General features: G+C 37.9%; 3 protein-coding genes across 7 annotated transcripts in view; all 3 read left to right on the top strand.

Moving 5' to 3' along the window:
• Window positions 1-860: 860 nt before the first annotated feature.
• Window positions 861-8,189, top strand: LOC103999330 (uncharacterized exonuclease domain-containing protein At3g15140). Of its 3 annotated transcripts, XM_065127141.1 has the most exons (7): window positions 1,015-1,141; window positions 1,351-1,584; window positions 2,805-3,007; window positions 4,305-4,385; window positions 6,200-6,325; window positions 7,344-7,467; window positions 7,595-8,189. In XM_065127141.1, exons 2-7 carry the CDS (start codon window positions 1,549-1,551, stop codon window positions 7,793-7,795), a joined length of 771 nt encoding a protein of 256 aa, XP_064983213.1. In that variant the 5' UTR covers window positions 1,015-1,141; window positions 1,351-1,548; the 3' UTR covers window positions 7,796-8,189. The 3 variants fall into 3 exon arrangements, with proteins under 3 accessions (XP_009419327.2, XP_009419328.2, XP_064983213.1); XM_009421052.3 differs by lacking the exon at window positions 1,351-1,584 and having other exon boundaries at window positions 861-1,141; XM_009421053.3 differs by lacking the exon at window positions 1,351-1,584 and having other exon boundaries at window positions 937-1,127.
• Window positions 8,190-9,354: 1,165 nt separating this feature from the next.
• LOC135581011 (uncharacterized) lies at window positions 9,355-12,306 on the top strand. 2 transcript variants are annotated; one of them, XM_065127143.1, is made up of 3 exons: window positions 9,355-9,707; window positions 11,134-11,376; window positions 12,048-12,306. In XM_065127143.1, the coding sequence occupies exons 1-3, from the start codon at window positions 9,424-9,426 to the stop codon at window positions 12,061-12,063; spliced, it is 543 nt and encodes a 180-aa protein (XP_064983215.1). In that variant the 5' UTR covers window positions 9,355-9,423; the 3' UTR covers window positions 12,064-12,306. The 2 variants fall into 2 exon arrangements, with proteins under 2 accessions (XP_064983215.1, XP_064983214.1); XM_065127142.1 differs by having other exon boundaries at window positions 9,357-9,707; window positions 12,074-12,306.
• Window positions 12,307-13,225: 919 nt separating this feature from the next.
• The window catches only part of LOC135623793 (probable aminotransferase TAT2), a 7,708-nt gene continuing 4,640 nt past the window's right edge, over window positions 13,226-16,293 (top strand). For both annotated transcript variants that reach the window (XM_065127138.1, XM_065127139.1), the window contains exons 1-3: window positions 13,226-13,722; window positions 14,164-14,503; window positions 14,600-14,818. In XM_065127138.1, coding sequence (XP_064983210.1) covers window positions 13,238-13,722; window positions 14,164-14,503; window positions 14,600-14,818 — 1,044 coding nt within the window. In that variant the 5' untranslated portion in view covers window positions 13,226-13,237. The remainder of the gene's footprint in view (window positions 13,723-14,163; window positions 14,504-14,599; window positions 14,819-16,293) is intronic.

Genomic DNA, 16,293 nt, shown 5'->3' with positions numbered 1-16,293 from the left:
CTTCGTTTTCGAAACCCTCTTTCTACCGTCCACATTATTGAGCAGAATGGGAGGTCCCACTTGGTCCAGAATAAGCTTCGATGACCACGAGGGTAAGGGCAGGAGTATCTCTTCGATGAGATTGAAACGGGCCTTGACTAATTGACGACGACCGGACATGTAAACGGCATGGGAGTAACACGTTCCTCAGTGGGGCCATTAGACATTTCGCCATACAAACCCGATTGCCTACCATCTACGTTATTGGCGAATTGAAGGCCCGGCGTGGTCCCCAAAAATACTTCCGATGACTACGAAGGTAAGAACGTGAGTAATGGTTGATGGGATCAAAACGGGACTTGACTAAATGTCTATGATTTGATATCATATTTATGATAATAAATATGAGCAACCAAATATAACTCTTATAAGGAAGAAAGTAAAAAAAAAAAGAACAATTTAAAAAGATGGAAAAAGGAAAGCTTGACTAGAATTCCGATTATTTGGTTGAACTATAGTGAATTATATTTTTGCAACCATTAGGCCAAATATTCTTTTTAAGGAAAATAGTAAATAGTAATAATGACTTAGTTTATGTAAAAAAATGACTATTTTATTTATGTTAACTGTGAGATCCAATTGGCAATCATAGTAATAGAGAGCTTAAGTGGGTATGTTAGATGCGAAAATATATTGGATGAAAATTTAATATTTGGAAAGTGAATACGACCAATTTTATATGTATTTTATAATTTTTTATAAAGTGATACTTAAGACATATGAAAAATTAATGCATATAAAAATTAATTAATTAATTAATTAATTAATTGGAGAAGAGAAAAAAATCGCAGTATTATACAGCAATCATCTCCCCATAAAACCTTCCGCTCCCGCTTCCGATATATCCAGAGGTCGGATGGCGTTGGTCGCTAGGGTTTCAACTCGTCGCGTCTTCTCCCGCCACCTCCACTCGCCCTTCCCATCTCCTCTCACCGCTCACGCCTTCATCCCACTCCCGTCCCTCACTTCCTCTTGCCTTCCCGCTCGGAATCGCGCGGTTACTGCTTGCCTGAGCTCTTCTGCTCCGGCCGTAATCGATGCCCAGACGGCCGGCCGGTGGAAGCCCATGTGTCTTTATCACACCCAGGGTAAGTGCACCAAGGTACGAATTCGAGGTCCTTATTCCTAGACTCTGTTCTTATTTTGGTGAGTATCATCGATGAACTTTAAGGTTTGTTTGATTGTTCTGCATCTGGCGGTAGTAGTTGTAACAACATTAGTCGTCGGATCCATTTCTGCTAGACGGTAATGAATCAATCACGAAGCTTCGGTTTCTCGGAACCTTGAGATGTTGCCATTGGCTTTATGTAGGAATGAGGATAATGCACGAGATGGTACCAACTACAACAAACCTAATCGGTCAGATTTTGCATCAATTTTCCTTTGTTTATGTGCTATTGATCAAGCATCGGAACTAGCTTACCTGTCACATTACTAATTGAAGTAGAGCAAGACAGTTGGAGCTTCTATTTATTGACTACGAGAAGACATATAAAACAGTATCGATAAATGACCAATGAGGAGCGGACATATCTCAAAGAAAAGGTGCCGTCCATTTGGAACTTAAGTTTGCGTTAGAAATTTATTAGTTCATGGCTTTAGGACTTGTTGTCTGAACCTATAAAATCCATTTTAACTATGTCATGTGATGATCGACTTACCTTGTGACACAGCTTCAGCTATGTTGGATAGACTAGATAGGCTTAACTGGAGACATTGAAAAAATTGTTTGGGTTCAAGAAATGGAAATTTCATTATTATTTGTGAGAAAGGTAACATGATTCTGATATATGGTTTACATGTGGTGAGGTATTTATTGTTTGTAATTTCCAGAGAGGTCAGCATGTTGATGTAGCATGCAATATGGTTGTGCCTGTGCATTCTCTGAAGCACGTCATATATTAGCTGAACTCAGAAACCATCCATCTGTTGCGCATATCAAACTGTCTGGCCCAAGGTAGCATGCTATGCAACTGTTATGCATGCATGAGCATGGGCATAGTGTACACTTGCACAGGTTGATGCATATCATAACACATTCATTTTTTTGTCAGTGGGCCTTGGCATGCTTCAGAACACAAGATGTAGATATGACAGCACAACATTCATATGCATCGTTGGCACATGGCATGCAATCTTAGATTAGGTGTGTTGTTATAAGGTTTAAGATTCATTTTTTCTTGTTTTTCCCGAACGATATCATACTAGTGTAGGCTTTTTTTTTTGTCTTTTTGGCTTTCTCTTATGGTGTCTGAAGGAAGTTCCATAGAACAATTTCTAAAAATCCTAATAAAATAAATGACTAGGTGGATTGTGACACTAAATGCAAACCCCTTGGTTTGAATTTCTCTAAATGGAAAGTGAATAAAATTTATAATATAAATTAAAATTTTGTGTTATGTATCGTATAAACCATGAATCCTAGAGAATACTACATAAGATGAGAGGAAACTATCATTTAATATTACAAGATATATATAACTAGTACCTCCTTTGTGTGTCGGATGTTGATGCTTTGCATCTGAAGGTCAATCATGATTTAAAGTCCTAGTAAAATAAATGCCTAGGAGGATTGTGACATTAAATGCAAACTCCTTGCTTTTAATTTCCTTAAATGGAAAATGAATAAAATTCACAACATTAATTGAACTAGTCTTATATGGATGGTGTAAACCATATATCATATAGAATACTACATAAGATGATACGAAAATACCATGTAATATCACAAGATATACGTCTAACTATTACCTCTTTGAATGTAGATGGATGATGCTTTGCATCTGGCGAAGTTCAATCATGATTTTATGGTGGACCTTAAAGCAAGCACGAGAAGCCTGAATAAACTGAGGCCTCAGAATTTGGATTATCTTTTAGTTCTCGACCTAGAGGGGAGAGTTGAGATTCTTGAATTTCCCGTTCTAATGATCGATGCCAAGAACATGGATTTTATTGATTCATTCCACAGGTAAAATTTCTTTGAGAATACTACAACCTTGTCACTCTTATCCAGATAGTTTTCTACTTTTCCCTTTTAACCTAATAGAAGATACCATATGCAACATTATTCTTTCTTACCTTATCTTGTTGTAGATTTTTTCATACATGCAACATTTCATCGTAAGGTCTTCAAAAGTTTTAACTGAATAAGCAATGCCCTTATTGCAAGGTGTCAAGTTAGCTATAAAAGGAATCATTAATGCCACTTTTTATTTATCATGGATATTATTCCAACAAAAATGATGCAACCTTACGGTGTTAAAATTGATGATGAGGAGATGTACAAAAATAGAGGGAAGTGAATATGGTGACTCATATGATGAGTGAAAAACGTTTAAGGTGGTCTGGATCATGCCCAAAAGAAACTTAATTCACTGTTGAATGAGGTAGAGTTAATAATGATAGTGGTGAAGGTAAGGTAGAGGATGGCATAAGAGAACTTATATGAAGTATTAGAAAGAAATTTCATGGCTTTTAGTTACCAAGTGATGCTTCTTCCAAAGCTCAATGGCAGAAAAGGTCTATCTAGCTGGACCAAATAGTTGGGACCTCATGGCTTGTATATGTTGGTGATTTGGTATGAAAGCTACCTCATTCTAGCAGCTGTTGAACTTAACAAAGAAGCTCAACATGAGCAGTAGATTGGACTAAGTATGACTCAAATAACTCACCAAACTTAGTGACCTAACAAGCACAGTCAAATTTAAATTGTCATAATTTACTACAGCCTATACCCAGATTTTACTTGACTTAGATTGATGCTAACATCGCTTTCAAAGCTGTGTACCTTTTTTCATTGTATAAAGTGCAACACAAATCGCTATTGAGTAAGAAGACAAAAACAACAAGAAGCAATGCCATAATATATGAGTTTGGCTAAATGAATCTGTTCTGCCATTGAACTCTGTTTCTGGCAATAGGGTAGATGAATGTTCAGAATGTCTGATAAAGTTTTATACAGGTTATTAACTACCTAAATAAGCTTGCACATTGGAGTTAAATGGACTGCTAGTGCCTTTAAATGACCTTGTACCCTTGTTACATATTGTATATTTGGTATCAAATGGATTGGCGAAATATTTCTTGGTCACAGATAGAGTAACAAGAAGAGGCATCTTGTGTGAAAAAAAAATTATGCCATATATTCTTGTCATTTTGTTTTCTTTCCCTAATTGAGAGTTTTTTTCCCCATCAAACCTTGGTCTTGTGCTTTGGCAATAACTTGGTTATAATTATCTTCACTAAAGTATATTTTGTTTGTATAGGTTTGTACGACCAGCAGTAATGAGCGAGCAAAGAATCAAGGAATATATTGAAGGAAAATATGGAAAGTTAGGGGTTGACAGGTATTTGCAATAATTGCTTACTATTATTATGTATTTCATATTTTGCGCCAAGTGCTTACTCTCTGATTGCATGTTAGATAAAAACTATGGTTGCAATAAGTAGTAATTATGTTCATTCTTTAATTTGTAAAAGTTTACTGCTCATTTCTTATAGTTTTGCAAATTATAAAAGATGTGTAGCATATGTCCTTCACTAGAGTGCAATTTGCTTGTTTATTTTAGGAACATTAATTTAGGTCTTGCGTGTGGACATTTGCTGAATTAGAAAACTCAATCTTTTATATGCTCTTCCTTGAAGTTTGTCATGTAACAATTGAAATCTGTGGTAAAGTAGGAGCCTAAAGCTTATCTCAAATACACAAATTAAGCTTGTTAGCAAGGTTGTAGTCTAAGAAGTTGTTGCAGATCTAGATGGCTCAGGATATTAATTTTATGAGTTCATTGTGAGACAAATATCCAAAATGCTCTTTAGTTAAAAACATAAGCCCCCAGTATGAATCCAACTGAGTTCCCTGCCATGGATGGATGTGGATGAATATGGATTGCAAATTAATTGGAAAAGATTTGTGAAAATTTTAATGAAACTAATGGTCGATGGTCAATCAGATCCCAATATTCTAAAGTTGACACTGAACTTCAGCTAGAGAGGGCCTTGTAGATGATTTAAAATCCTAGATGTGTGAAAATGTTCTGCCTTCTTATTTTCAAATTAACTTCGTGTAACTAGGAGTGTTGTTTAACATTGATCTGTTCAAGATCCATATCTTATCAAACAAAATAAAGACAAAATCCACCCTCCAGTCTAAAATATTGTGAAATATATCACCATCAATTGTTAAAATTGGGTAGCCCTTAAATGGTAATTTTCATCATGTTTTTGTCATCTTAGGTTATCCTCCAGCCACCACACAGATTATGGATTATGGAGAACAACCATTGTCCATTTTCTTAGTTGTTTAGAGAAGTTCTAAATGTTTATTCAATCAATTTACATTCTGTATACATATATAAAGGTTTGTATTACCATATTATATTATTCAACTTTGTTTTTGGATCTCCAATCTGACAAGAGATCTGTTTCCTGGATTCAAACCTTGTTGTAGCTTAGTTGTTTTTTATGATCATTTTGCCTCCTTGTTCCAAGTCCCCTTTGTCAGATTCTGATTGTTTTTTTTTTAAGTAAAAACTATATTAATTCAAGAGTTCATAGAGACCACTAGGAGGTTAATCACCTATCCAAAATATAGCAGAATTCAACCTGCCAAAGTTAGCAAGAGTGTTGCTATTTCTGTTGATGTGAGACCATTGTGTAACACCAACAGCCTTGCCATGATAGAAAATGTCATGACAAAGAGAGTGCAGGTGTTGTCAGATTCTGATTGTTGGTTAAATGCTTTGCACTTATCAGTAAAAATTCCAACAGCTGAAATGCCAAACTCATGCTTCCGTGTGTGCCTTGCGAAAGTGGGGATGATCGAAATCTTACTCTTTGTTTAATTCGTTTATCCATTACTTTGTGCAGGTTAGCTAAGTAATGTTCCATAGTTTAGCTTACGTAGTTAAGTCTGTAACAAATCCAATTTTAATTTTGCGTATTCGTAACCAAACATATACTCTTCTGTGAGATGATCTCCAAGCTGTATTATTAGACTCAGAAGAATGTAGAAGAAGAGTGAAATGACAAGATGCATGAAACATTAATGTGAACATTTAAAAATTCTTTTCAAGTGCTGTTGTTTTAGGTTAATTTAATTTAGAGAAGTCTCACAGAAGAACAGGGATTAAAGTCATTAAACTACCTATTTGATTTGCAGGGTGTGGCATGATACAGCTATCCCATTTAAAGATGTGCTTCATGAATTTGAACTATGGATGAAAAAACATCACTTGTGGGTGAAGGAGCAAGGAGGCTTACTTAATCGAGCAGCCTTTGTAACTTGGTTAGTTGTTATTATGAATAACTGTATGTCGTCTTTGGCTTCATGTTATGGTTTTGTGTTTCTTAGCTTGTCTCTGTTAGTTGAGTCAGCTAGAATTTTTGCTTTGTATTATTTGGATTTGACACCACCTGCGGGCATTCCTTCTGCATCACTAGTTAACAAATGTTTCATTATCTCGTTTGTACAAATTATACATGTTGGACATACACAATTTTTGTATCTACTGTTACTCTGTTGAGTCTTGTAGAACTCAGGTAAGTTTTTTACTGTGCCACACTGTGTCGACATCATATCAACATAGGTGGTCCTTGCCATGTGCTGGTGTTCTCACACCTTAAAAATGGTGGCTGCTTGTGCTGGTTGATGCAGACCACACAAGTCCACTATAGCAAAGAAGGTGTTGCCTTGACTTCTTAATGGGAATTTTTTTTGTACATTTCTTGGCAAGTATCTGCTACTTGAATTATTCATTTACTTTTTGTTCACTGAATTTGATAATACACTTGTTGCAAAGACTGTTCTCTGCTTCACTATTTTACATCTATTTCATGCGTACTACCTCATGTATATTATTCACAACTCGAACAGACCATTTAATGAACAGGGTAATTGACCAAATCATGCAGAAGCACCTTGATATTTTCATAGGTTGAATTGTGGATTCTTGTAATCAGTCTCTTGAAATGTGTGTTTAATATGCTTATTTGCTTTTGCTTTATTGACAACTAAACTACTCAGTCTGAGTTATCGACTTTTAGGATATTGCCCTGTTTATTGCTTTTAAAAATCACTACTTGTGTAATGAGTATGCTATAGGTCAGAATTCATCATGTATTATGTAACACAGATATGAAATTTAAAGCTCGCTTCTTGGTTATAAGCATAAAATTTTAGGATCTTAAACTTGTCACCCTTAAAGTTGCTTGGGAAAACTTACGCATCAAATAATTTTCCTTAACCTAGGAAACAACCTATTGACGTAAGAATCAGACATGCTTAGTTTGCCTTATAATGACAGTGGGAACTGGGACTTGAAGACGAAGATTCCTGAGCAATGCAAAGTTTCAAAGATAAAGACTCCTCCATACTTCATGGAGTGGATCAATCTGAAGGACATATACCTCAATTTTTACAAGAGAAGGGTGAGCATATTTCCTTTATTGTCTATTCTCCACAGATACTGCAATTATTGGAGGAACTAACATTTTTTTAAAATTTGTGTCTGTCCTTAGCAATCCTATATTACTAATTAATTCTCTCTCGTGACAGGCAACAGGAATGATGACAATGCTGAGGGAACTGGAAATACCCTTGTTGGGAAGTCATCACCTTGGGATTGATGACACTAAGAATATAGCAAGAGTTCTTCAGCGTATGCTTGCTGATGGTGTCATCTTGCAAATTACTGCAAAGAGGAGTTCTTCAGCTCCAGGTGATGTGAAATTTCTTTTCACGAACCGAATCAGATGATCTTATGATTACTTGAGAATTTTTTGCACATACAAGAAGAATGCTGCAAGGGCAAAGCCCTGAATGGGTATTGTAGGAAAACTTAAACCCTAATGTCAAAGGTTTAAGAACTAACTTGCCTGCTGTAAATGCTGGCAATCAATTGACATTTCCACCTCGATTATACAAAGCCGAGGCTCCGTTCATCATACAAGTCTATTAGTCCGAAGGAGGAACTAAACAAGTCATTTGGGTGTTTTGTTGCCCGAGTTCTGTTAAACTTATGTATGAGTAATAGTTCTGATATTAAGACTACAGTAAATAAGAAAGGCTGATTTGTTGCCAACTTGGCATGATTGTTTTATGGTTCAGATGTATTTTCCAGCATTGCAAAATATTATTCAGAACTTCTCTATATTTTAGGTTTGATCAACTTCCAGAATTTTGCAAAGTCCCATTGGTTCTTTGTTATGGCAAGCATTTAGTGGTTGAAGGATGCAAACTATTCTTGTGTGCATTCACTTAATATCGTGCGCTTTACGAAGGAGCACTAGGAATTGGACCAGCTTTTAACCGTTTTGACACCATATGCTGACTCTTTGCTGAGAAGTCTTTGTTTTTTTTTCTTTCTCCATATATGAAAAGAGATCTCCTCTATAGTTAATCTATAGTTAATCATGGTTAGCATCTCAATCCATATATTTTAAAAAGTAATATTAGGGTCTCTACACTTACAAATATGAAACATCAATTCTTCTTATGTCGTTAACTTTGTAGATGAAAAAATTGTATATATTGTTATATGTAAAAAAAATGAATGAAAAAGATAAAAATATAATTGTATTATTTTTTAAATAATTAAATTTATATTCACTTCTAGCAGTAATATATTTCTCTTTCTCTCATCTCTTTTCGACTTACTTGCCTGTTGCTCGTCCATCATATCTGCTCGATCGTCATTGCACTTGTATCGTCATTGCAGTAATATATCGTTCATCATAACTTTGTTGCACTTACACTACTCAATCGTCGCTACACCTGCACTGCACCACTTGATTATCGATCATACATTGTTCGATCGTCATCACTCGTGCATCACTTAATCATTGTCTCTTCTACGTGCCTCGTCGCTATCACACTGAACGATGTAGGAGCAATGGTGGTCGAGCGATGCAGGAGTGTCGACGGCGAGTGATGCAGGTGCTGTGGCTATGGCGGTTGAGTGGTGTGGAAGCGACAATGATGGAGCGGTGCAGGAGCGTCGACGGCGAGTGGTGCAGGTGCTGTGGCTATAGCGGTTGAGTGGTGTAGAAGCGACAACGATGGAGCGATGTAGGTCGAGCGGGTGCAGTGGACGAGCGTCGGAAAGTAAATCAAAAAGATGAGAGAAAGAGAAATCAATTAGGATGAGAAGTGAATATAAATTTAATAATTAAAAATAATAAAATTATATATATATTTTTTATTTTTTTAATATATTTTTTAATCAATGAAATTAATAATTTAAAAAAGAATTGGGATTAAATGTTTTACGTTTGTAAGATTAACAGGAATTGAGGTCTTCTGTCGTCTCGTAACACGTGTGGCTTACAAGTGCCTTCTTCCCCTGTTCTTGGTTTCGGAAGCCACAGCTCCTCTTTGGTGTTCTGATGGCCGCGTCTATCTCCCTTCCACCTTCCCAATTTCTCCTCTTTCCACGCCGTTCCCCTCCTCCTCCACCTATTCCTCATCCTCAACTCGTGAGTCCACCTCGCAAGTCCACCCTTTGCTGCTCTTCTTCTTCGACTCCTTCCGCAGATGCTTCTTATCCAGTTGTAACCGAAGAAGCAGCAGAGGAAGAAGACGATAGCTCCACCCTTCCTCTTCCTAGAGAAGGATTCTCCCCTTATGAAGCCGAATCACTGATTGAAGGCACAGAGGACCCCCAGTTCAGGTATCCTATACGATTCAAATTCTTCCCTTGAACAACTCAACTGTATGAACTTCTGCTATGATTTCATCAGTTCTTTTGGGTTGTTATCTCTATATGTTTGTGCCATCGAATAGTAAACACATTTGTATTTGTATTATGTCATTGTAGAACCTGTTATTAGTATATAGATTGGTGCTTCTGCACGAAGTTGTGTACTGATCGATTGGAAGTCAGGGCTACTGATTTCTTTGGGGCATTTAAGACCGGCTATGGCCAATCCTCGCCGTGCGCAGATTATTGGAAACATTTGGTATAAATCTTGGGAGAGTAAAATCTTAAAAGCCTAAATCTTGTAATCATTTGTTCAAGTTATCTAAGGCTTAAGCATCTTGATTGCAAGTTGAAACATAGGAAGATTGTTGTTTCAAATTTACAGAAATTTGTACAAGCTGAAGATGGAATGGAGTATCTTTGTCCTTCTTCCTTCAGTGCCTGCATCTTCTTTAATGTTAAATGATTAACAAGTGAATATTTAAGAGTATGGAGTATGGAGTATCTTTGTCCTTCTTTAATGTTAATATAAAATTCTTCTTTAAGAGTAAAGAGTGCCTGCATCTTTGTCCTGCACAAGATAGAATTCTTCTTTAATGTTAATATAAAATTCACATATGGAGTATCTTTGTCCTTCTTCCTTCAGTGCCTGCATCTTCTTTAATGTTAAATGATTAACAAGTGAAAGGAGGATCGGTCCACCCATGATGGGTTGGGTCAATTTGGTTAACCACTAGTATTGGTTGAGTCCTCAAATGGAGGAGTTACAAAGAATAACTTCTCACCAAGTGACTCCTTACCCTCGTTCGTTGGAGTCATCACATTCACCGAGTAATGGAGGAGTTACAACCATTCTTCATTGTAGGTGTCATATAGAATAATTCCCCTCCTTCATTGGATGAGTTACAAAGGTTAAATCCTCAAACGAATGAGCATAATTCATGAGGGAAAATTACGATAATATAACCTCCTCATGCCAAGAACCGTATAAATAGGGGTTAAGAGAGTTGCAAAAGCATTCCAATTATCATTCTTATTATCACACATTTGAGTGGTAAAAAAGAGGGTGTTTTCTCTATTGGTGATTACATTTTGGATCCACAATATTGATCCAAATAGTTGGTGATTCGACACTTCTTGGGACACAAATTCCTTAAAGAGAAGGTATGTACAAGTTCATTTATCATACTTGTTTTGGGATTTTTTTTTTAATTTTCCAACAACAATAAATTCTTTGGCTACAATATGTTTATCTTCTTGATTGTCATGTTTATATCACCCATAATAGTAGTCTATTATGACCATCTGCAGCTTACAGTATTGTTTTGGTGTTAGTTTGCTAAAACAGCTATTTTCTGCTATCTGAATTATTTATGGTGTGAGATTATATCTCAAGGGGCTGCAAGACCTGTGGAAGAGAGGAAATTGAGAAAGGTTGCAATGGCAAGGGACGGATTCAGGGTGGGATAGCCACTGTCCCGGGCTTTGGCTGGTGGCCGATAAAAGCCTTTAGGCCATGCCCTGGATTTGTGGCATCTGGTGGCCGATATAGGAGGCAAGGGCAAAGCATGGACGAGGTTGCATTTGGCAGGGGGGAAAGGGAGATGTCCACCAAGAACATTAATAAACCTAACTCAAGGTACAGTCTGGATACTCCTATAATTTCTTTAAACTTCCGTATCTGTTTGATCTGCAGTTTAATCTGTCACGAAAAAAAAAAAAAACAAACTGCTTTTTTTCCTGTTAAGTTTATGTATAATTTATACATTCAGTTCATCATTTGACTTGATCTCTTTTGAGTTATTTTATCTCGGTCATCATCTGTCAGTATAATGCTTAAAAACTTGAAGCAAATTTTCGATTATATTTTTTTTAAATGATGGACATGTTGGTTTATGTGAAATTCTAAATAACTTATTTCCATTATTGTCATTATGTCAAATGGCCATCAAACACATGGATTTGTTTTTCTTTTGGCATATAAGGAAAAAGATGCAGAAAGCTTTTTCTAATTGCAAGAGGAGAGGAGATAGAAATCGTCTATCGAATCTCATTTTCCTCCATTTCTTCGAGTGAAATGAATCAACATGGCATTTGAACTTAGGTTCCTGCACTTGATAATTCAACAATTAGTAACTGGCCTGTAATCCTTGAAATTTTTTTGCCTGTTAAACATTCCAGTCTGACTTTGTGCGAAGAACGGATGAGAGGAGACGCCATGATGTTCATGATGAACATTTTGGGTTTTCTTTAAGAAACTTGCAGTCTGATTTGTTAATACAGCTTAATGAACAGTTTATATTCTATCAGCTTAATGGTCCTCTAACCTCACGCAGCAAGAAAAAGCAAGGACCAAGTAGCTTGAAGAGATGAAAATACAGGCTCTGTGCTCGATGACGACGAGGCAACCCAGCAAGATCATATCTGAATGATACCTTGCTCGCATTACTCTTTACCATATTTGTTTGTGGTACTAAATTTTACACATATCACCATTGGAAAAATGCTTTGTATTATTGTAGTTGTTGAAGATTTCCGATTTCAGATTGGAGCAAGGTTTGTGCTCTTACGGTTGATCTCGTCGTGATGCTGCTTATCGGCAAGTGTTACACTCCATTGGCTTTACATGGTTATCTATGCGATGCCTGTACTGTAGAAGCCACAATTCAACCAAGATTTGTATTGATCTTTCATCTCAGAACTGCACGAGACAGGAAACCATTCAAACTATGGTTTTACTCCCATCACATTTTCTGAAATAACAAGTACATGTTTGATGTTTTACGAATGATTTTTGGCTGCTTAAAGGATCAGATGTATTAATGCATTTTTGTTGAGACGTCCCAATTGTTTAGGGCATTACTGTAACGCAACATGATGCAGTTTTCGCTTTCTTCCTCGTAAGGAAGATGAAGAAGAAAATTTTGATTTAAATAATGAGATATAAAGAGAAAAAAGTAAGTAGAAAATAGAAAAAAATGATACACTGTTTTGATGCTTAAATATTCATAAAAATACCAAAAAAATTCTCTAAAATAGAAAACTAGTGGTCTAAGATCATTTTGAAAATTAAAACTAAATTATTTTTTAAGAATTCGTTCTACTAAAAACGTTATAAATATATTTGAAAACATTGCGACGGACGTCAAAGGTGAGAGGCTGTCCCGACCGAGCATGTAAAGATGGGGACGTTCTGTATGTCCGTGAGTCGATTGGACAAGCCATGTGGGGCCCACCAACGGGATAGGACAAACTGCGTCCTCGTCGTCTAATCGAGATGACGGAATACGTGATCGCTGTCCGTCGAAAAACTCCAAGCAGCTTTCGTTTTTTCTGGCTGCGACGGTGGGCTCCACCGATTGACGCTGATCTGGAAGCTCGTGCGCAGGCGTCGACCGCACAGGCGCAACGCCTCCTTGCTTTCAAGCTGACTCGACCTTAACGTACTCCGCAGCAGCAGAGACCTTCCCGCGTAATAAACCAACGAAGATTGTGAGAGAATGATGGTGTGGACGGTCAAGATCGTCCCGGTTTCGGCATGGGGCTTCTTTGGAGGGTGTGAAAAGCATTTCACGGTCCTAATAAATCGTGATGGTAACGCCTCTCCACCTGACGTCCCCCCTCGGTCGCCAGTTCATGAGCCCTCGAGAACCCTAACCCTTCGTGCCGTCCCACCATCGACAGCCAGGTTCGCGATGGATAACGGGGGTGTCGACGGCGCAGCGGCGCCGGGGCGATGGCGCTTCGGTCCCAACGCGTCGCTGGCGAGCGTCTCCGCCGCCAGCATCCGCGCGGTCCTCAATAAGGTCATCGCCAACATCCAGGACGACGGCCCCCGACCGGTGCTCCCTCTCGGCCACGGCGACCCCTCCGCCTTCCCGTGCTTCCGCACCACTGCCGTGGCCGAGGACGCCATTGTCGCCGCCGTCCGATCCGCCAACTTCAACTGCTATGCCCCCAACATCGGGGTTCCTCCCGCTCGACGGTGATTCTCCCTGAAAACAATATCACCTTAATGGAAAGACCAAGAAAGAAACAAATGAAAAATTTTCGTCCATCTTCGTTATTCTTTTGTGCTCCGTTGCTTTGTCTCAGTTCTGTTTGTTATTCATGCTGTTGCCTCGGTAATCTAGAGTTTCTATTGATGCTTAGTTATTTCTGAAGCTGGATTCAGTGCTGCTCTTAAAAAGATGATATTTTGATTAAAAAGACAGTTCTTTTCGAAGAATATTCCATCTTCCAGACGATTCATATATCGTTCTTTTGGTTTTGTTTTGTTCCTTTTCATGGTTGGTGTCATTTCTTTACACGAAATGCCATTCCTTGTAACATGTTCTTTATTTGGTAGTGATCGCTATCCAATGCTTTAAAGTTTTCACTGGTTTCTTGTATGGTTAATGTTCTGACGCTGTGGGCCTGATCATAGCGCTATCGCGGAGTACCTTTCACGTGACCTCCCTTATAAGCTGTCGACCGAGGACATCTTCCTCACCGCGGGCTGCAGCCAGGCAATCGAGATAGCACTTTATGTTCTTGCCCGTCCGGGTGCGAACATACTGCTGCCTAGACCTGGATTCCCATTTTACGAGGCTCGAGCTGGCGTTAGTGGTCTAGAGGTTCGCCATTTTGACCTACTCCCAGAGAAGGGCTGGGAGATTGATCTCGAAGCTGTGGAAGCTCTGGCAGATGATAACACTGTCGCTATGGTGGTCATCAACCCTGGTAACCCCTGTGGGAATGTTTTCACCTATCAGCACTTGGCAGAGGTTAGTTTTAGATGATGAAACTCTGATCCTGTAAGTTCGACTAATGTGGCAGATGTTGAAAATATTAAATCATAAAATGTGGTCATTATTTTTCAGGTAGCCAACACTGCAAAGAGACTTGGCATAATGGTCATTGCAGACGAAGTGTATGACCATTTGGTTTTTGGGAGTAACCCTTTTGTGCCAATGGGTGTTTTTGGGTCCACTGTTCCTGTCCTTACCTTGGGGTCTATATCAAAGAGATGGGTGGTGCCTGGTTGGCGTCTTGGGTGGATTGTGACAAGTGACCCAAATGGTGTTTTCAAAGAAACTAAGGTGATTGCCATTCTTTGTTAGATACAACTCCTAAGCATTTCTAGTTAGGTTCAGTACCTTCTTTAGGTCTATTCTTCCTAAACAACCTGTTGGTTTTAAAAAGGATGATCTTTCTGGAATTTTTTTTTTCTTTCAATTGAGGATGACTATCTTGTTATAATTTTTTCATTTTTCAGGTTTAGAAAATAACCTTCATACTCATTTTTAATAAAAGATCTTTCACTTTATATAACTTAATATTATGACCAAACTCAAAAGAAGACTTAAATTATGCTTAAAATGAGAGTTTACAACACCTCACTATCTCAAAAATGGATGATCTATCAACCAAGCTTGAGTGAGATATTTATAGACCCTAAAAGATTTTAAAAATACAGTTAAAAATTTAAATTTTTAAAATTTTGAAGTATTGGTGGTACTACCACTAAAACCGGATGGTACTACTATTATAACTTTTGACACAAGCTGCAAATCTATACTCTACGGTATCACCTTCGCAAAATTTGAATTTCAAGTAGTACCATTGTTGCCCTAGGTGGTATTATCGCTTAAACTGGTGGTACTACCATCGATAGTGCTGACAACATTTCTGTGTTATCAATTGACTTAGACGGTACCATCGCATAGGCCTGGTGGTACCACCATCTAAGCTTGGTATAGGCCATTTCTTTGGCCTTCTAATGGGCCTAATTTCGGCCCAGACTCAAGCCTAAAGATTGCTGTAAGCTTGGGCTCAAAATTATCCCGACAATGACTTCAATTGATATAAAACACTTCGATCTCGATTTAACAATTTCATCCGACATAACATCGAAGCTTTTGCCATGTCTTATGATCTTATGACCCTTTATATGAACCTTTGACACATCATCTTATCATCGACATATTGTTTGCTCCTTTCGGCATATCGTTTGGTCTTCCAATGTAATATCCGTTCCTTTCGACATGATGTCCGAACCTTTAGCATGAAGTCTGTTCTTTAGCATATTGACCAATCCTCCGGCTCAACATTTGTTCTTTCGGTAGTCCGAGTGTATGATCAATATATTTCCTTTGTTACTTATCTTAAAAAAATATTAGTTCAATAAACTTATTGATTGATTTCATTATAAAAATTCAGAATTCAGTAGAGTGAAGTTGCCTGTCCAACCCAATAAGCAGGTGCTCTGGCCATGCCTCACTTCGCCCGAGTGCCTAGGCGAGCATCTGCGTATCCGGTGACTACACTAGTTGGCTAGCAATCTATTGTAATTGGTAGGATCAGTTGAGACATGCTGAATTTAGTTGCAATTGGTTTATTCTGCTCTGATACAGCTTCAGATCAGCTGAGACGACAGTCTATCTGGATGGAAATCGATTGATCTAGTTGATTTAGCTAATTTTGGCTGACTTCATATGATCCCCATAAATGTAGCAATGAAAATTGTTCACTAGACAATAATTTAGTTGCACTTTATTTTTGCCTCAGTTGAATC

Source organism: Musa acuminata, chromosome BXJ2-9 (genome assembly GCF_036884655.1).
Source record: "Musa acuminata AAA Group cultivar baxijiao chromosome BXJ2-9, Cavendish_Baxijiao_AAA, whole genome shotgun sequence".
Taxonomy (NCBI): Eukaryota; Viridiplantae; Streptophyta; class Magnoliopsida; order Zingiberales; family Musaceae; genus Musa; species Musa acuminata.
This window is presented reverse-complemented; position numbering and strand designations above follow the sequence as displayed.